The following is a 21,955-nucleotide window of genomic DNA, read 5'->3' on the forward strand; positions in this document are numbered from 1 at the left end:
CTCGCTGGTTAACCAAGACTTCCCACTGCACACGACTCTTGAGAGAAAGAGACACCATGACTGTCAGCGTGTCGCCTGACAGATCTCCCATCTGAGGCGCTGAAAGAACAATCACTCCCAGCTCAATCTTACTCATTACTTTGTTGTGTTCAGAAAAGTTGCAAAAAGTAGAGCGATCAAGCAAAGGGATGCCAGAAATGATCGAGTGATCAGCGAAGATCTGATGGGCTCAGACTGTTCAGTGATTTGCCGCCATATTCAGAGAGATCCTCTTTTCAATACCTGACACCGAGCTTAAAGGAGGATAATGATGGGTGAGAAAGCGGCTCCCACAAAGCAGCACTGTCTGCACATAGAGGAAGGTGTGGAGATGTTGTCACGGGAAAGGCTGGATGTGTGTCAAAACAAGAGCTTCCAGCTCTCTGTATCGCAGCTCTGGCTCTTCAGTGATATTACTCTCATCCTCATCTTACCTCTCCACTGACTACCGCTTGTCTGTCCCCACTGTCTCTCCCACTTTCTCTTCTCCTTCTCCTTTTTTTTAACACAGACAACTCTTTTCCTTATTCCACATGGAACAACTTAAAGAACACCATCCCCAAAAAAATCTGTTGAACTCTAATTCATGTTGTCAAGCAATCCTCAGTGTCGTGATTTTCTTTGCTGCACTAATATGATTTTAACTCGGGCAGATTTCAGGGGAACATAAGACTCTTGATCTGCGTTGTAATTGCGTAAATCTTTCAGGCCGTGTTCCCAGTTTTACTATAATTTGATGAGGAACTACACTATAATTGAATATTCAAATTAGGAATATGTGTCAATATGGCTCTCCTTGCCTGAAATGAGGATTAATTGTTGTCAAAACTCCAGTGGCCGACATAATATGAGCCCCAACACTGCTGTTGATTAGCAAAAGCACTTGCCATGTTTTTTGTTTTAAGAATTAGTTGTCTAATTGATTTGCCATATGTTACCCTCTCCAATGCACCTAAAATTGTATTTAGAAATCACCAATTTGGATTGAGACAGTTTTGTGTTTCAAACAGATGGGAAAAGCAACCCTGGAGGTTGCCTGTAGAAAAACATTTCATGAGCACATTTCCCTGGTTTCACGCCGAGTCTTTGGGATTTTAAGTACCACTTTCTCTTTTTTCAGATGTATAGATAAATAGCCCGACTTAATACTTGCTCTGTTCTCTTTGTTTCTTCTGAGTACTAATTTAACAACGCAAACACAGACGCCCTAAAAAGACATTTAAACCATTTCCCCCTACTTTATCAGTCCGTGGGATGTCTCTGTGCTTTGAAAGATGTGTACCTTTCTTCCTCAGCAGTGGAATCAACCTTTGAAAGGTAAAAGAAGTCTGCGTTGAATATGGCAATCGTTCCCACAAGATTGATGCCAACCTTTTAAAAATTCACCATTGGCCTGGATTTAACATGGCCAAATGCTGATGTAAATGAGGAGGAGAAAAGTCGACCCTTTCATTGCAAATAAATCTGAGTTGCAGGCTTCAGCTCATAAATACCACAGCCTGTCAGAAGTCTTGTTTTATTGCTCTTGATGGAAATTATTGCATTTATTTATCTCGTGCGAAGAGATAAGGCTTTGAAAGCCACAATTCATGCATAGCACCCTTGGAATATGCAGATCTGCCTTTAGTCTTAAATTTTAAGAATTTTGATTTTACACCCCCCTGCAAGCGAAGAATAATTATGCGATCCATAAACAGACCAAATACAGAACATGATGCACCAAACACACTTCATTATTTGTAACTTCACACCTGCTCACCCCCAAAATCTGTCTTGTCTTTTCACAATTCAGCACTGTCTTATTTCTCCCTCTCTTTAACAACAAACCCGTACGCCTGTGTGTCCTCTAATCAGAACAATTCCCTTTTTAATGATATCGCCAACTACTTTGCATTATCATTATAAGATCATTTGTTTTATAATGCCATCCTGGAGCTCATTGTACCTTCAGAGCATGTCATGTTATGCAGCTCTCTTGAAGCTGTGAATTTTTTTTTTTTCCTGCTTGCTGTGGATTTATCGATCCATAGGGGTGAGTCACAGGGTGTGATTCATGATAGCTTGATTGATGAGGATTTCAATCTTATATGGTTTGTTAACTTCAACTGCCCACAAAGTGCATTCTGTGCTGTTTTCTGTAATACAAGGCCATGAAACGAAAAAAAAAAACAGACTTCCCTTGAATAATGGAATCTCTCAGTTCCTCCAGAATTAACAAGATCCTGCTCCAAACCCCCGTTAAAGGTCTGTTCAAGCCCCTGGGCTGCTGCTGCACGGTTTAACTTTTACCATATTTCTCCTCTTCAGATTCATCCTGTTATTTCAGTGCTCTGTTTTTTCCTTCACACAGATAAAAAGCCTTTTTTTAAGGAGGGAGTTTCCAGGCTTCCATTATATTTTAATGTCCCAGCAATGGGTCTCAAATACAGAACATGCAGTTTGTATGTTTTTAGCGTGATGCTTAATAAAACAGCATTGATGAGTTGAGAGAACATTGTTGCTTTCTTTCTACCAGCAGGAGGACCACGAGCAGGCCGGACTATGAGCACCAGAGCAGTGGGAATTACACCCTGACAGGTAAATGGTCTCACACTTTAAATGTATGCAAATCAGTGCCATTTATGACCGTCACTATAGAAAATTAGAAGAATTTAATTGTTTGCACTACGTTGTTAAACTGCAGATCTCTTACTTGTAGCCAACTTACTGCAAGACAGAAGCTCTATGTTTTTGCAGAAAAGGTTCAATACTTGTACTTATGCTTTCTATGTACACTTCGTCTCCTGCTGTACATAAAGGCAGCTCCTCCGGCACTTGATCTACAAATGCTCTATGTCTAGATCTCCTCACTGATGGATACTGTACAGAGCTTTGCTTATCTGAGCGAACGTGACTTCCCAGAGGAGCTGCGCATTACACTTAAGAGAACATTTAACAGCTGTCAAAGATGATCCATCACATGCCATACTTACATATGTACCGTGCATGCACTGGACGAATTCCCCTCTCTTTTGTCAGGGAGAAACTCAACTATAGTACAATGCTCCGGGACTAAAACAGAAGAAAGGCTAATTCGTTAGGAAGCAGAGCTTAGCTATGACAGCCTCAGAGCCACAGAGTCAGAGGCGGCGGAGACGCTCCAGCCTTAAAGAGCGTGTGATCCACCCGAGGTGAATGAGGCAGGCAGCTTTTTATCCAGCTGGAGAGAGACACCATGTGGTGAGGATTCCTCCTGCTGCTCAGGCAGAGGCACACCCAGGCTGTGGCCATGTAACACCCTGCCTTTTTAATACAAGTCTAGTCTATTAAACATGCTGAAGTGCACATGATAGAACTTTATAAGGAAATGTTAAGATACAAAAATGTATTTCAATTTTAATGTCTTTCTAAATTTAAAGTTGTTATTTCCTTTTTTTTTGCCACCATCCAAAAAAGAAAAACAGTGTGTAATTGACAAAAAATGATTAATAAATCATTGTTTTATTGTGACAGTCATATTATAAGTTAGTCAAGACAACTGTGCAAAGTGTGGCCCTGAAGGAGCAGACATTAACACACAGCTGAGTGGTTTGTGGCATTGGGTGTGGGATTCCTCCACTGGGACAGCGTTTGAGTGACAGTGAAGAACATGCGCATACTGTACAGAACGCTGCCAGCAGTCATCATTTATCTCCAGAACACTGTCCTTTGCAGCTGTACAGTCTCCCTCTTCCTTCTACCTTTGTGTGTCCCTTCATGAGCGGCTGATATTTTAGAGAAGAAAGGATAATGGAGTTAGCCCAAGATGGTTCCTGGCTTTATTTCTTGAGACTGTGTACTCGTCAGCCCTTACAGCATCATACTGTGAATGTGAGAGAACGCAACTTCCCTTCATTAACAATGTGATAGCCTGCAGACCAAGTGTGAGGTCGTAGCCGACAGCCTATTTGTGTTAATTGTTAGCGGTGGTAGCTCTGGTCTGTGTGTGTGGGGGTGCGTGGGTGCCTGCGTGTGCACGCGTGTGTGTGGGCTGACAGCTGGCCAGGTTCGAGTTGGTCTAAAACCATGTGCGCTCTGTCAGGGTTGTACAGGCGCCTTCTTTAGGATTGATGAATTGCCTGCTTTCTTGATTAAACCCTCCGTCACTTCCCAACAAAACAAAAACCCCAACACAAAAAAAAGAGCGAGTTGAGGGGAGGAGAGGTAACATGTCTGGGAAATCTGTCATCTGCAGTCACATCATGTACAGATGTGATGTGCAGGCGCTTTGACATTTATTACCAGAATATTAAAAACTAATTCACATTTATTTTGCAGCCCTCTTTCACTTGACAGTTCAAGCTCATTTGAAAAGTTATCAAGTTTTCATCGCAGTGCCAACCTTTTGCTTTTCTTCACCACGTTGCTTTGATCCACGCCAAGTCCCTTTGCCAATTAGGTCAGTTATTCATACATTGACAGAAAAGCAGGATATTTTAAAGGTAATTAAGCCTGTGTTCATGAAATGTGTCTAAAAAGCATATGTTATAATAAATAAATGTAAAGGTGTCAAAAAAAGTCTAAAACTCTAAAATAAATCTGTGTGACGCTCAGTCTCCCTTCATTACCTATAGAACAACATATAGTATTCAGCAGACATCAACCTGATAAAAAGGTAAACGTAATAAAAAGTAATACATTTACATATCTATTGCATTAATCAAAAATAAATCCTGACATTGGCCCTGATCTAACGTAATATGGAGAGCAATTATTTCCCTATCCATTAGAGGAACTTCAATTAACAGACAGAAGACAGTTCATCCTTCAGAGGAGGAGGGAAAAAAATAGGAGGCTCAAAATTAACTTGGGTTTGCAAAATATCTTGGCAGGATGACAGTGATTTTTGATTTTCAGGAAACAATATTAGAATTCTTATTAAACTATGTGCATCTGCTTTTAATTTGCTGCAAATAATTGGAAAATGCAATGGAGCTTTCCAATTAAAGCTCCACTTTATGCTGTTTAATAATACCCTCATAATATTATAGCTTATGAAATGACAGGTGAGTTGGTGTATGAATAAAACATAAAGCCCTGTAATAAGAGACAGAAAAAAAAAAAAAAACGAGACAGTTGTTGGGGGGCTTTTAAATGCTCGACATAATTTGCATATATTAATCTCCTCTTTTCAGCCTTATCAAGTATTCCACTGTATTTGAAGTTAAAATAGTCGTGACAGGCAGGGGTACGCTTCGTTTTTCCAAGGATTTATTACTTGTATAATTCTGGATCTTTAATAAGCCAATATGACTGATCCTCTGAGTTCTGTGGAATTTGGTTAATTGTTCCAGATGGTGCTCACTGATTATGCAAAATTACTTTCTTTCTCCTCTTTTTCCCCCAACTACACCATTTCTTGATTGACTAACATGGAGAAAAAAGATTATTTTTGGCGCAGCACTTTCATTAAGAGGGTTCTCATCAGGTTTCAAACAAAAGTTCCATCTTATCTCCCTGTGTAGTTCTGGGCGAGGCTGTGCAGAGGGAGGAGATCTGCCGGCTCTTATCTCAAACCGTGATGGATCTCAACTGCTTCTGCACCGCTGGGGTTATATTTTAGAATAACACAATTCTTTAGGCTGAGGGATTAAAAAACACGACCTCTGGATAGTGACACAAAAGTTATTATTAGTGGACGCAGTTCTCTTCTTTCTCTTTTCTCCTCTCTTTCTCTCCCAGAGATTGATGAAATTACTAAGCAGTGGGGTTGGTCCTCTACTTGCAGCTTGGTCTCCATCCACAACTCACTAACATTCTGTTTTGCATCAGCTAAACTGAGCTGAATGAATCATTTATGGAAGTGTTATGGGGGAGTATAGGGCAGATTTACTGCCGAGCTTTTACTTTAGATGGAATGGGATTTCTATGAAACCGATCTTGATGTCTGAAGTAATGCCAAAGCTTACATCAAGACATGAAAGGAACGCTCTTAAAACCCACGTTTTGCTTCTTAATTCCCCTGGTCAGCAAAAGGCGAAACAGTGAGAGAGGGGGGTTCAGCAGGAGAATAGTATTTACACCTAATGGTACACACACACACTGTTTACTGCTCCCAGCAGCTAATGCTATAAAAGAGTGTTGAAGTTCTTCTTAATAATTTGATGGCTTGTAAATTACGGTGCTTTAATTCAGGTTTGAGCTGCATTTTCCATATTGAAATAGCAGCACAGTTTGAATGGTTTGGGCTGAATACCGCACAACTGAATTAAACAACTGTCCAAAACTCACACCAGCATGCTATGAACAGAAATCTCTGCTTAAAAGACAACAAAAAAGTATGTAATTCTCTCTAGTGTTGGATTTTTCTCCACATCTGCAAAACAAATGTACCCAACACAAGCTTAATTTCCTTGTGGAGAAAATAGTTTGGGCAGTTTTTCATAATTTAATAATGGAATACACATTTTTTTTGTGAATCTGGATTTGTTTTATGTGTTTGTTTTTTCAGGGAAAAAAAGAAGATTTCTTATGTTTTGATATAAAACGCAAACATCAATTTAATCTAATTGGTGACCAAAATACCCTCAAACTCTGACCGAATCCAAAAACCATATAAAAATCTGCGGTTTCTGTTTTGCGTAGACTGAGTGTATCTCCTCAGTCAAAAAGCACTTTTGGATTTTAAAACACCCTGTCAATAAAATCCTGTTGAGGTTCAGCCTACTGATACGTCAAATATCCTATCGGAGAATCCAGGTTCCTTTCAAAACATGATCGATCCCAGTGTGATAGCGCCATTAAGTATTTGGGGATCAATCCTGAATGACTCGTAATGGAATTTTTGACTGGAGCCTTGAGGCCCTCGGGCATTTTTGGACCTTTATTACAGTCAAATAAGAGACTTTAAATGGCTTTGCATTTGCAGGCCAGACTGGACTCTGGAGTCTCATCCCTCATTGCTTTCTATCCATCCCTGAGATAGAAGCAGTGCTCCATTAGTTTCAGTGTCCAGACGTGGACAGCCTCAATGGATGGGCCTGTCACGGCTCCCTCATTTGCCCCATGTACAGCAGGGTTTGTTATCACACATCTAATTAGAACTTGATAAAAAATATTTCACAAAAATCCAGTCATTAAATATAGTTTAAGGAGATTTATGGTCAAATATGCCTTAAAGATCTTTTAATGGCTCTGCTGACTTGTTAAGTTTGTAATTAATGATCTTCTAATACATACTGTGGTGTGATTTAGAAAGCACAATGAGATTCTGGGAATGAAGTCGTTTTGGAAAAGGGCATCTGGGGCTTCCAGAAGCTATATTAAATAGTTCTGCTCAGACTGGTTAGCTTAGAGCCATGAAGTCTGCTGTGAAAAAGTTCAAACACATCAGGGTCTTGCCATAGAGGAGGCCATTTTTATGTTAGGGTGCGTGATTATGAAACAGTTGCTTTGTCATTTCATAATAGTCAATTAGTGTGTACAGAAAAGTCCTGGGCTCCTCTGTAACGGTGCATTTTTAAAGTGCATAATACAACAGCTTTATTTAAGTAATGGAAAATACTTATTTTCAAAGTCCACTAATCCACACATAGTAAAAGTAATAAGCAAATGCATATGTATCAGACTGTAAATGCATTATAGTAATAACAGTTGCCTGTTTCATCAGGAGAGTAATGGTGTCCTTATTAGCATAATTAATGACAAATGGCAGCGCAGCATTGGTGGATTGGTTCTAGGGGATGATAAATTGGTGGATGCCCAGGTTAGTGGCTGCCAAGGAGGCCTCTTTGGCTGTCATCCCTCCTGCTTCCACTCTGGCACAGTTCATTACTCACCGTGTGAGATGCCACTTTACATTGCCTGGTACTGTGAGCATGGAGAACTTAATAATGCCACCCATAACCACAAAGGGCCTGCTGCTTTACCCACAGTCCAGAGGGCAAGTAGCTCAGCGAGGGCTAGGGGTTGTGGGGAGCAGGGCGACATGGGAATCATCTCCTGCAGCTGCACTGATCAAAACAGATCATGCGTCAGTCACTACTTGAGGGGAACCGGGGCCATATGACCCAGTCTCCAGTGCTGGTGAGTGTTTCTTGTTAGGATTTCTGGGGCTCGCCACATCCCTCGCATCATTACGGGTTAGTTTGCCCACAGAACCGCTAATTAAGAGGGGATTTGTGTAATTGTGCCTTCTGCTGTGTCCCATCCGGCACATGCAATTTACTGTCAGCCCTCTGCCAGCTTTTACACTTGTCCAGAGAGGCGTACCCCATTTATACACACATTCTGCTGCACATTTACCAGCAGCCACAGCTGGGGATCAATGCCAGTGCCATGGCAATGTCTTAAAAGACACTGTGCTGCTGATTAAAGTCTGATTGTCCATTTAATTTCATGAGAGCTCTCAATAGCTAGCCAGCAAAAAGGGCTCTCCCAGTACTTCTCCTGTTTGGCCTGCTTTTAAAAGCAGCTAATACAGCTTTTATAAAATTGTTGAAGAATTTTGGTACCTACTTTACATGAAATAGCTCTTACATATATGTGTTACATATACAGTGCCCACTTTGGAGAAGTTATCACACATGCACCCACCTCCTCAGAGCAGTCGCTGTTATGCAGCGGTGTTTGTGGCCAACTCACCGTAGGTGTTTCTGGCTCTGCCCACTTTCTGGAAGACTGATGGACCAGCGCCCGACTGGGACTGCCTCCTGGCTCCCTACCCACAACCAGATTTCAAGGACTGCTTGTCACAGATGGAAAAGTAAGTGGGTCATTCTACATAAGCTTGCCATTTTGCATCCCTCCAAATTTAAATTTAATGTTATTTTTGTAAATATATCGGCTATTATAGAGGCCACTGGAGTCTATTGTTTTTCTTTGTTTTGTTTGGTATTTTGGTGTTTTTGTATTCGTCCGTTCAGCACTAGTTAAAAGTTGACATTTAGATATATATAGGCTATTTTATACAGTTATACAGTATTGTTTTCAGCTATATGTTTGCTGGTGCATACATTTCACAAATATTCTTTCAAAAAAATTTGTTTGTATGTAAGTAATAAATGTATCGTAGGAAAAACAATATTCATCAAACAGCAAGCTTGTGTAAAATGATTCAGCTTCGGTCCACTCCCCTGGTGCTGCTGTTTTCCCTCCACAGTTTCTCTCCATAAACCTGAGTGTTTAGCAGCCCCAGCCTGTAGTATGTAAATATGACCACGTTCATCCACAGCATGTCATGCATACTGCTCTTCGCTCTAAGAAACATTTAAATTTGTTTACATTTTTGAAAATTTGGATGAGATGAAATTAATATTTTAGTGCAAACTAACTGACTCGCCGTCAGGAGAATTGCGGCAGAAGCTTGCACACACCGCAGCGAGACTGGGGAAACGAACTGCACACAGCTGGCAGAAACAAATAAAAATAGATGATCAGAAACCCTCAACTTCATTTAATCGTGATCTATTTTGGTATCAATGTTATATGCTTTTTATAATGTTAATTGACTCCCCAGTAAACATTTCAATAATTCAAAAGTTACACTTCCGCTTTTGCAAGTGAGATTTCTAATACATTGAAAAGTTTTTTTTCACTCGTCTGTCTAGAGGGCTTGAAAAAGAAGGAAAAAGATAAAAGAAAAAGAATGGGTTTCATAGAGCCATAGTCATTAAAAGAATCTGAAAATAGCAACTCGCTATCATCTGTTCTCATAGCACGGGTCAGGAGCTCTGACACCTCCAAAATTCCTCCTGTCAGGGTAGGGGGCCATTTGTATTCTCTCTCATTAGGCAATTTGACTAATGACCTGCCGTGGCTGCAGAGCTACTGAGGGACCCGGAGCCTCGCGCCCTCTCTCTTGCAGCAGCCTGAACACACACCCTCTATTGGAATGGCACAGATGGCATGCCCGGGCGACAAAATAAACTACAATATGTCTCCGAGATGCTGTCAGGCCTGGGCACTATTTCTCATGTCAGAGTGGGGCTAAGGGCTGTGAGTGGGCATAGGGGGTCCTCCTCCAGCTCTCTGTTCATCTACTCACCATTATCTGCAGAGGTGACAGAGAGCGGGGTCTGCAACTAGAATAGCATTTCCATGGTCTGCATAAAGAATCCGCCTCAAATTGAGAGTCACACCGACAGGAAAGGTATTGCAATGTCTAGCCTGGCTACACAAAGTGGAAAGGCAACATCCAATTGTTTGGAATATGAAATACAGGTTCCAGATAAAGCTCTAAGTTTTTGAGCAGCTTTACTCATTATTTCTTATTATTTTATGGTATTCAACAATAGAAATCAGCTCCATCATGAGTAAAAAGTCATAATAGATTCTCATTTGCACTTGCAGATTATTGCCCTGACTGTGACTTACTTAATTCAGGTGCGAAACAGATTCACCCAAGTAATCACACTAGACAGAGATCAATGCAATTCTGCTGAATTAGTGAAGTGTAAAATAAAAGTTCATCAACATTCCTAAAGTGTTACTCTTGAGTTGTGGTTCAGGTAATATGGGGTATGCTCGATCACCCACGCATATTTTTCCATCAGTCAGTGTCGGAGCACAACTCGGTGTGGTTTATGTGTGTGTGTGAATGCACGCCTGTGTGCATGGCCATGTCTGTTAGAACCCTGGAAATGCAATGTATGGCGCTGCTGAAGTCCTGGGTGACAGTGCATCCAACAATGGAAGAGTGAGGGATTAGTGCTCAGCCCAGCGTACGAGGGAGCCCTTCCCGCCCTGAAACAGCCATTCATCTGTGCCCAGGGGCTGGAGATGACAATGCAGCCATTGCTCATCGCACCTGACGGAGCCATTAATAAGGCAATGATCCACACGGGCCCTGTGCTGACTCCGTTCTTTACACTACAATCACTCAAGCCACAGGGTCCTCCTTACTTAACGCCACCTCTACGCACACCACCATCATCATCATCATCATCATCATCATCATAGTCATTGTACCAAATTCCTGCCAGATGTTTTCATATTGACTGCACTCACACACTCCAAATGCCAAATAACTACCCAATTCCCCACACTGCAGTACACTCATGAGTTAATGGACTGTAGCCTGGCCATTTGAGCAGCTACAACATGCTTCATAGTGGGATTCCTGGTCAGAAGATTGGATTTACATTATTTTTGCCCTTTGCACCTTTGTGTTTCTCCATGGTATCCATTTCTTACCACCAAGTCATCTCCCGCGCCTCTCCATTTGTCTGGATGTAAGATAGCCTCTCTAGTATAGATGGTGGAAGAATACAAAGTGAGATCTGGTTTTAAATGTAATCCTTGAGCAATAAAGAAACTCTCTGGCCTTCAGCTCTGTGCATTCATCTGTCCGTGCCACGCAGATCCATCAGCAGCTACAATCTCGGCTTCCCGTTGCCTGCTATTGATTCAAATGTATTCTCCCTGCCTATCTCTGCCTGGTGTTGGTGCTCCCAGCGACACAGTAGTGCATGTTTATTCACTTGTTTTTATGAGCTTAAACAAGTCATTGTACCCACCCCGTTGCCTTTGTTTGCCTGCTGCTCCAGATAGCCGCACATCCAAAGATGCTATTGAACAACCCTTGGCTGAGTGGAAAAGGAGCCTAAACCTTTCACTCAGTGTACTTCTTTAGCCATGGCCTTAGGGTTGCAATCCCTCTTGGTCTTTAGGTCCGTCTGTTGGTCACTTGGTCAATCCACTACTTTGACCCAGACTAAAATATCTCAACATTTATTTTAAGGGTTGCCATAAAATTTTGTACATTAGACATGTATGGTTCTCAGACAATGAATCCTAATGACTTTGGTGATCCCCTGATCACTTTTCCTCAAGTGCCACCGTGAGGTTGACAGTTGTAGTTTTGAGTAGGCCTGAAACTAAGGCTAATTTCCATAAATTAAAGGAAACCAGAAAATATTCACATTTGAGAAGCTGAAATCAGCAAATCTGGATTTTTTTCTTAAAAATGACTCAAAACTGTTATTAAAGTAGTTAACAATTATTAAAATAGTTGACAGTTCATTTAATAGTTGACAACTAATCAATTACTTGTTGCAGCTCTAGTTTTTAGTGAAATATCTCAACAACTATTGGATGGATTCCCATTGAATTTTGTACAGACACTCACATCCCCTCAGGATAAATTGTAATACCTTGGGCAATCCCTTAGTTTTTCATCAGGTCAGAATGTCAATTTCTTCAATACTTGCAAAGCTGATGAAATTCCCATCAGGCTCAGCTGTAATTTTGTGCTAATTAGCAAATGCCAACAAACTAAACTAATATGGGGAACATAGTTAATATTTAACCTGCTTAGCATCAGCCTGTTAGCATTGTTACTGTGAGCACGTTAGCATGCTGACATTATAGTTTAGTTCAAAGTACAGCCTCACAGAGCCGCAAGCATGGCTGGAGACTACTACTACTACATTTTTACTGTGGGAGATGATTGGAAGCCAAGAAACTAAATACGCTTTCCTGTGGTCATGAGGGTGAGGGTCATGCTTTGATTACAAAGATCACATTGTACTACACTGGTGTGGAAAGTGCCAAACCGTGGATCTGTGTAATAACCAAGAAAGGAAAGCAAGTGTCAAAGTGAGGGATATTTTTGAATTTCATACTTTTTAAATATTGCCATGAACAGGAAGGACCAAAAGGAGTGTCAGCTCCAAAACGATGACTCATGAACAGCCTCGGCTTACATTTATGAGTTCCTTTTCCTGTGCCAGCGGCCTGATGGACTGTGGGTAAAAGAACACCAGTTGGAAGCTTGGCCTCTTGATATTTGGGGCTCCTGTCGAAGCCAACAGCAGCAAGTTTTGTGCCTCCAGATTTGGGAGTTTTTTAATGAAGCCGAGCAGCTGCAGTTTTCCCTTCAGTCTGGAAATGGGAGGCTTTGTGTCCCTTGTCACCCTGTGTTAATTTGGGCCCTAATGTATTTTATAAACAAAGGGCTGCTCTCTAGCCTGACAGTCGTGACACCTTGATTCCAGTGCAGGATGCATGCAGTACAGGGTTACACCATTAATAATCAACTGGCAGCCATCACACCATTTTAACCACGATCATTATGATAAAGGGCATACACTTAATTACAGGCCTGCTTAATTATAGCTCTGTTGAAGCTCGTTTGTTTGGTCAAATGCTAATTATACCACCACGCTCTTGGCAAGTCCTCATTTCAATCCACTTTTTGCCGGCTGAACAGTGTGGCTTATTTTCATGCAAATTTGATATCTGGTGAATGTTTTGTCTCTCTTCTTTCCGCTTTTCTGTGCCTAGTGTGAGTGTGTCTTTGTTTCGGAGGTGAACATCTCTCAGACAAGACGGAATCGGGAATAATCAAGAGTAATTAAACTGGAAGAGGGTTGGGAAAGGGCTGGGTTGGAGGAGAGAGTGGAGGTGCTCAAATACAGTGGAGAATAAAAAAGCCTTTCATCTTCCCTCTTTAGACGGAAGGAGGGGAGGTGTTGGGGTGGCTGGGGATGTTGCTTTGCTGTTTTATAAACCCACATTTAGTCTTGTGGAAATACACAGGATCAAGAATAGGTAGTAATATTTCTTTTTTTTGTGTGTGTATGAAAGTCAACCTTAAACTTTGTTTTCTCTTACTTTTTTTGCAGCTCTGGACGATGTGCCCTTTGTGGTCTCTCAGAAGTTTTTTGAAAACCCCAAAGAGGTAAAAAAGTCTTTAAGGAACTAATGACTAAATGAAAAATCATTACTTTATTATAAATAATATGAGAGGGGCCATGATAGGTACTGTACAGTTTCTTGTCCTGCAACCTGTTGTAGTGTGGGACTCATTTGGTCCTTTTTCACAGTATGCAGCCATTAGTCCCTTCTTCCATTCTTTTCCTTTCCTTTACTTCCTCTCCTCTCCTTCCCTTTCCCTTCCTTTCCTCCAGACTGAGTGATGAATGCGTGCAGTCAGGCAGAGCTGGCTCAATGCAGTCCATTTGGCTGGCTGGCGGCGGTTGTCACTATAGCCCCGTTTGTATTGACACCAAGAGGGAGAGGATTAAAGATTTTAAGCATGCTTACTTAGCCATGAGCCTAACCGCCATGTTTCTTGTGTGTTTTTTTTTCTTCTTCTTCTTCTTCTTCTTCCCCCCCCTCCCCCCCACCTTCTTCTCTCCCTGCTTTTGATTTCAGATGCAGCAAGTCAATTTAATGGGCATTACGATCAAATCCCTGGCAGAGATCGAGGAGGAAGTGAGTAGAGGCTGCAACGCTCGGCTGCCACTGACGCCGCTGGCCCAGAATGCAAAGCAAACGGTCTTGGGGTTGTAATTAAGTGTCTGAGACAGCGAGGCCCTGTTGGCTCCACTAAGCCCCAATTGAATAAAAGCATGGCCAAGCTAGGCAGTCATTCCCTCTTAAAAGCTTCGTCTCCTGTTCCAAAACACTTGACTTTTATTCCCCGATTCTTCTCTCAAACAGCTCAATCGAGCATCCCGCACAGTGCTGTAGATCTTTTCTGGTCACATTCTGCGTGTTTAACTTTTTTCCAATCATCTTCATCTTTCTGATCTTCAGTAGTGAAAAAGTTAGAGATCATGTAGAGCAAATAAAAGCACTACAAAGTCCTCCCCATTTCTGATGAAACACTGTAGCCTGCAGGCATTCGCAGGAAGAAAATCATCTGTGTGCAGCTACTTCTTTAGAGCCCATGTGTTTGTGAGAGCAAGAGAAAGAAAAGGAGCCAGTGTGCGTGTGCATGTGTGTGTGTGTGTGTGTGTGTGTGTAGGTGTGTGTGGTGTGTGTGTGTGTGTGCTTTAAAGAGAGTGACAACCCCCCTTCTCTCTCATTAGCACGGTATCTTGGTATCAGAACTGCCAGGAAGTGACAGACCACTGTAAAAGAACAGGTGCTGTTGGGTTTGAGATGTGTTACAGAGCAAACACTCCCTCATCAAACCGGGTGTCTGTTCTGCACTCTGCCTCTGTCTTCTGTCACATACTATCCAAATCACACAGAGTCGCCATCTTGTCATATGGTCATCTGAATGAAGCTCATTGTCAGCGAAGGTATTAATGGCGTGTATGTGTATGTGTGCGTTTTCCAGGGTGGAGACAGGCTGGCTGCTCATCCTATATGCTCTTGTCTTTTTTTCCTTTTTCCTCTCCTCTTCTCTCCTCTCCTCTCCTCTCCTCCTTCCTTTCTTCTCTGAGAGTGTGATTAGCAGGAGGACACATGGTGAGCTGAGCTGGGGAAGGGAAGGGAAGGGGCATGAGAAATCATTAATTACAGCCGCGCTGGAGCTGATGAAGTAAATGTGAGATAGTGTAACACACAGGATTTAGTGAAGTGGACGACAGCACAAGATTAATGGTGGGGCCAGGCTGATGAGGATGAAGTCACAGCTTAGCTTGATAATTAGTTTCCAAGTGGAAACATCCCTCACCATTGTGTTATTTTTTACTTCTCTCCTCTTATTATTATACCACGATGATATCTGGAGAACAAGGAGGGAAATACAGTGGGTGATGTTCTCGCAAACATGTTGGACAGCATGAGTGTTTCTTTTAGAAAGTGATGCGTGTCTGTAGTTTTTTCCTTTCTTTGTCTGGTTTTGCTTGTTTTTCTCTATCAGTGTTAGACTATAAATGTAATGCCTGCTATGTTTTCTGTACTTGGCAGCTCATTCTTGGTATGAAACAAAAAAATATTGAAATAAAAAAAAAAAGCTGTTTTCAGTATGAAACTGTACACAGGTTTTCTAAATATTGTTGAGCATTTTCTCCTCCTGTTGTCCAGAAGAGGTCACTGTCTGTTCTTTGACTGTGGGGCTTTTTTTCCCTCTTCTTCAGAAACTAGAGGCGCTTCCTGCACAGAATCTAATTGCCTCGTTTCTAAACCCATTAAAAAATATAGATTCATGAAAGAGATGTACTTTCTAGAATTATACATATGCACATGTAATTGAGGAAAACTGTTGTAATCACAGCCACAGTTGTAGATAAGACCATTTCCTAACAGGCATCACTTAAGCCGTGTCTCGGATGATGTTGGTTCCAGCAATTAGGCATTCTTTTCATTTCCCAAATGACTCACAAAACTTGCGGATATTATAATTGCTTTTAGCCACGCATATCTAATTTGTGTCTTTTTAAGTGTTAATTAGTAAGCGATTTAAAGTGACATCTTTATGTAGTTTGCTCTGCTGAAAAATGTTGTTGGCGGCTGGCTAATGATTTTCAGAGGGAGTATGCTAGGGTGGAAAGAAGTGTGTGTGCACACATGACAAGATTTTCATTAGCACCTATGTATGATGGGTTTTCAGTGTTTGTGGGAAGTTATCTGTGTGTGTTTCTGTGCCTGCGCATGCTTGTGCAGGGTTGTGTGTATTTCCTTGTGAACGTATGGAGGGACAGTAGTGTACAGGGGTATGTGAGAGGTGTGAGAGGGAGAGCTCCAAATAGAGGTGGAATTAATGAAGACAACATGTCACATATTTTTGGCAGTGGAGCAGGGACAGGAAATGAAGCTCGGCTCGTCTAGGTGACTGCCGCCCATGTTCTAGTGTGTCACTGTCCTGTCAGCCTGTGTGTAAAACTGGCAGACATTGATACATGCTCTCCCTGATAACACCCCATTCCCCCATCCATCATCCACACACACACACACGCAGACACACACACACGTACACACAGGATTATTTATTTACTGTGCCAGATGTTGAGACTGAATTTTTGTTTGGTGGGGGGCTGAATTTCTTCACAACTAACAGGCTTGTGATATGTGACAGGTTTTGGGTAACTTGCAGCTTCCCCTCAAGTAGATGAAAATCAGGGAAGGTGGTATTTTGATCGAGAGAACCCCGGTTGAGCCATTGTGGCTCTGGGCTTCTGTTGGAGATTTGGAAACTTATTTCAGTGATCATACAGCATCACCTAGTGCTCTGTTGCAGTAATACAACTGTCTAACTACTGAAGTGAGCACTACTTTGTGTTACAGAAGTTCACTGTTTGTTGTTAATACAACAAAATCATCATGTTATAAAATATTAATTTAAAAACTGTTGATCATCAACTAATCAAACATTATATTGTTTTTTATTGCTATAGTAACATGTATTTCTCTCTACTCTCTATCATTTCTTAATAATTAGGATTTATAGAATACATTTCGGAGAATGGATTCAGTTAAGTTAGAGGTCTGAGTACTTCTGGGAACTGCTAATGTTTTTGGGGATGCACCGATCCAAGTTTTTATCTTCCAATACCTCAGCTTAGGGTTTCTGCTGATACCGAATCTCAACCTGATTCCAGTGCTCTCTTTTTCCAAAATGTAACATCTGTATATCTTACTGCGTGGAACTCGGGAATCATTTTTATATAAAGTAACTGGAGGCCAGAAATCGCTGTTGATCCAAAAAAAGTGAATGTAGCTGAAGCACAGAATGTTGTAATAACATTAACAAAGAAATAATTATTAATTATGGGGATCCGTCACTTTATGGTCTATATCGGGGCTGAAAGCAATCTTACCTTTGACTTTCAATTTGACATCCATTTTCTTTTTTGTGTTTGGGTTTCTCCCAAAATAGACCAAAGTAGACTTATTGCACCATCATTTAAAATGTCTATGCATGGTACCAAAAGGTGATCTTTTCAATAGAAGGGAATTAAAATAATTATCTATAGAATCAGTGAAACGGAACAAAAATGACACTCTTTGCTGCCTTTTTATGCCACTCTTGCTTTTCTAAAGAGTCATGTCCACAATGTGCCAGAAGGGGGAAGTGTTTGTTTGTATTTTCTCAATCTTCATTCTGGCCGTCTGATCACTCTGCTGTAGGGCTAAATGTAGGCCAAATGAACAATGCATTTTTAATGTATAGTTCAATTTAATATCAGTCCAGAAAATTCAGAGACTTTTTTAAATTATTGTGTTGGTTTGTGATAATCTGAATTTCATCGCAGCATTTTGTAATTGTATATGTTTTATTGCTTTGGTGTTATTATTAAGATAATGCAGGTTGATGGTGATGTGTTTGTCCTGTTTTGACTGTATATTTTTATTCATTCATCAGGGTTCCCACACATCCTGGAAAACATGGAAATTTAGGGACTAGTTTTCTAGTTATGAAAACACCTGGAAATTGGTTAAAATGACCAAATATCCTGGAAAAAGTCTGTGTTGTCCTGAACATTTTAAATTGTATTTTAGCCTCTCAATCAGATTGCCTACCTAAACTTAGGTGTGTTTATGTACAAGACCACAGCAGCTGTGGTGAGAACAGCCAAGTCGAAGAAGTGTCCCAGAAAAGCGGACCACCTATCTTTAATGAACCTGAGACAAATCATTATGAACCCTGCATCGTTAAACAAGGCTGAATGTGTCAATACTAGGCCTACCAGGAAATTATATCATAGTTTCTGAGCAAGGTCTGTTCTGTATTGTAAAGAAAACTACTGGGAAATGTCCTGGAAAGGTCCTGGAAAATGATTTCTTAAAAAGAGTGTGAACCCTGATTCCTTCTTCTCTTTCTTCTCATGCAGTTTCACTACAACTTCAGCACGGAGCGAAGCATTGCTGTGTAACTTTCCACACAGCTTTACAACCTGAGGGCCAGAGCCACGGGGACAAACACTGCAGATGGACTAAAGGGATCATTTGTAAAATAATGAACTCATGAAATCAAGAAAAAGTTTGGGATACACCCCAGCTGTATAGTATGTAATTTAAGACAGAAAAAGTATTTTTGATCATGTACAACTGTGCACATTAAATTTTAGAAAATTTTCAACTTATTTATCATGAAAGTGACTGAAATTAAATTATGAGTAAATTTAGGTTGTGTCCTGTCGTACTCAGGTAGTCTCACAAGAAGTGTTGCCCAAGTCATGCTCAGAAAAAATGGAACTAATTAATATCCCTCGCTGTGACTCACATTTTGCTCATCAGAACAACAGGGCCATGATGACAGTGAGCAGCAGTCAGGGAGGACAAATGTGAACAGAGGAGCAGCCTCGTCACACGCAAACAGGCCCCTCTGACGTTCATTCTGCAGCGGATGCATCTTTCCATCACAAAGTTCTTCATGAGCAGCGTGCAGCAAGAACGAGCAGAGCTTTGAGACACAGGAGCCTTTTTATCCCAGACGCCCACCCACGTCAGCAGTGACTCCTCTACTGAGTCAGGTCTTTAAGAATAGAACACACCATTACATTTCAGCTTTGAAATATTCTTTATTATTATTCCCATCTAGCTGGGTTGAGAATTATTTTGAAAAGAAATGCAGGAAAAGTGTGAATTTCCTGGTGTTTTTTGCAATATTTTTAATATATTATTTAAATTTAAAATATCTAAAATAAATATTTATTAGAGAGAATATTTTTCTCTTTAACAAACTAAACACCCCGCTGCCATTTTGCTGCCAGAAACAGGATTTACACTTGGATGCCAAAACATCACAATCTTCTCACTCCTGCTCACATGTGTCATTTGCCACTAATTAAATTGTCAGAATCCATTTGCACATTTTTGCAGGTGTAATTAGTATTAGAAACTCATTAATGGATTAATGTCCCTATTGTTAATTAGACTCTCCTCCTGCTAAGTTTGTGAACTTCCGGATTCTGCTAACAGTGCAGATATTTTTTTCATTTTTTTTCCTGACCAAAGTTCCTAATGGCTCCTGGTATTCACAGGTGTTTAATGAAGCGTGCAGCAGATGACAACCCTCTACGAGCGTTTGCGTTAACTCCTCTGTTCTGCCGCTGAAATCAGAGCGACGGTCTGAAGAATCCTGTGCGGAGGGAACAGCTTTCACGCTCCTTCATGAAGGTGACACTCATGTCAGTGATGCCCTGGAGCACAGTGACAGGTTCCGACAGCCCTCCTCCCCGCTGTGCAGAAAGTGCATGTATACAGTACACCATATGTATCCACATTCACACACACACAAGCAAAAGGTGGAGCTGTGCTAACTCTTCATTTTACACCATTACTCTTTTGACTGATGTGAGAAAAACTTTGCAACAACTAATAATATCCCTTTTATACTGATCACTAAATCACTACATTTTATTATTAAATCCAATGGAAAGACCAAAAGCAACAATGGAGGGATCTTACTAACAAGTATTGTGTGTGTGTGTGTGTGTGCCAAAGTCGGATATATCTTTTTCCTCTGTGCCTTAGGACTCCATTGCTGTCCAAAAACGATTAAAAACTCAGTTTAAAAACAGTGAGCCGCACCGTTGCACTGGGTGACACGTTCCTTCATTACAAAACACAGGCGCTGTAGTTGATTTTGAGTCCCTTCCACATACTCTGTCCTGCTGCTGTAAATCCTCACTTGTTCACCAAATCAGCAGCTGAAAATAGTTCCAGTGAATGCACTATTTATTCTGGTTTGACTAGCGTTCACTAAAAACTACAGTTCCCAGCTGTTACAGGCAATTATTTGGCCTTTTTCTGCAGTGATACTATAGAATCTCAGTATTGTCCTCAGTGTGAGCTGCATTCAAGGTGTTGCTGTTATCAGAGATGGACAGCAGGTCTGACGTTAGCTCTGCAGGTCAGCTGGTGAGTGTTTAGATGAAGCGGTTTTGTGTTCATGGTAAGAGAGGCAGTGTAGCCAGACTCTCCAGATGGGCACAGAGCAGTCTTGCTTCCAGAACCACAACTCCCTCATGAGCCCTGCCCAGCATCGCCCATCAAAAAGCTCTCTCACATGGTTTCACTTTTCCTTTCACTCCACTTTATGATATGGAAAATAATGATGATTTTCAGAGGCCACATTTTAAAATTAAAATGGAAACAACCTCTTTTGCCTGTAAGCAATGCAGCAGTTTAAAGGCAACAGGACTAGTTAAGGGCTGTTGTGCGTCTCTAAGCATTTCACATATGGTGAATCTATTTTAAGGCATCTTTCAAACTCCCTCGCTATCTCTAACCTACCAGGCCCACTTCAGGCTCCTCGGTCCTGCTGCTTTGCTCTGAGGATTTGGCTCCGCCGGAGTTGAGCTGAACTGCAGAGCAGCACATCAAAGCCCCACCCTCTGTGAGTCCGCCAGATGTCCCGTGGTCATTTTTAAACTCACACCCCGGCACATGACATGGAGCAGTGTGTAAGCATGTAGACAGAGGTGGATGGGCCGCTTGGAAATTGGAAAAGGAAGCCTGTATTTATGAGGTGGTTTGAGGTGCTGTGTTAAGACAGGCTTAGCCTGCCACTCTCCCTCTGACAGCCCTGTTTCCCCCTGAGCTGGGGTGACCAGAGACACAGAGAGGTGAAGGAGTGAAGGCAGGAAGCCTGTCAAAGCAGGTCCAGACCAGACCTGGACCCACGGTGAACAGACTCACAGGCAGGTGATGCAGCAAATCACATTGACAGAAGATGTAAAGCCACATCTAATTTTCACTGGATTCATACATTTTCATAACAAGAACAAACAGGGAACATATCAGTTCTGCTCCCTAATGTGATTCCTTCAGCCTAGTGCATGCTGGGACAGGCTAAACCTTCCATGACCTTAAACAGGAAATGCTTTGTAAGTGAAATTAATGAATAAGCAAATGCTTTACAGAGACATGCAGGTTGTAGGCAGTGAGACACCTTGACTGGTTACCTCCAACAGTCGCTTGTCTCTCCATGTTGACGTCATCAAGTGTTGGAGTGCCCCTGTGAGATTTAAAGGGGGAGGGTTGGACGTGTGGTCCGCTCCGTACTGCCACCTTAACAAGCCCCCAGGCTGCACTCCGAGGGGAGCCGCACATCAAATCTATCTTTTCATACCTCAGCTAGAGGTAGGATGAGTGATCTCCCAGAGCAGGGATCCCCTCTCCTCCCCCACACAGCGGCTCTCCTCCCCTCTCTCTCTCTCTCCCCCTCTGCCACAGCGGCCCGGCCATGTGAGTCAAATTATTGTAATTGAGCAAGGATGGAGTCGGGTGTGAGGTGATCTCTCTCTTCATCCCCTCCCTCCCTCCCTCTTTCTCT

At 41.6% G+C, this 21,955-nt stretch overlaps 1 protein-coding gene across 2 annotated transcripts in view; it reads left to right on the forward strand.

The window, feature by feature from the left end:
- Positions 1-18,754, forward strand: part of mvb12bb (multivesicular body subunit 12Bb) — a 33,673-nt gene extending 14,919 nt beyond the window's left edge. The window contains exons 7-10 of one of the 2 annotated variants that reach the window (XM_035658909.1): positions 2,555-2,616; positions 13,623-13,678; positions 14,155-14,214; positions 18,507-18,754. In XM_035658909.1, the coding sequence (XP_035514802.1) occupies positions 2,555-2,616; positions 13,623-13,678; positions 14,155-14,214; positions 18,507-18,548 (220 nt within the window). In that variant the 3' untranslated portion in view covers positions 18,549-18,754. The remainder of the gene's footprint in view (positions 1-2,554; positions 2,617-13,622; positions 13,679-14,154; positions 14,215-18,506) is intronic. The other variant, XM_035658910.1, reaches the window with a different exon arrangement.
- Positions 18,755-21,955: the final 3,201 nt, after the last annotated feature.

The sequence above is a fragment of the Morone saxatilis genome, unplaced genomic scaffold (assembly GCF_004916995.1).
Source record: "Morone saxatilis isolate NCDOM2014 unplaced genomic scaffold, NCSU_SB_2.0 Contig16, whole genome shotgun sequence".
NCBI classification, from domain to species: domain Eukaryota; kingdom Metazoa; phylum Chordata; class Actinopteri; family Moronidae; genus Morone; species Morone saxatilis.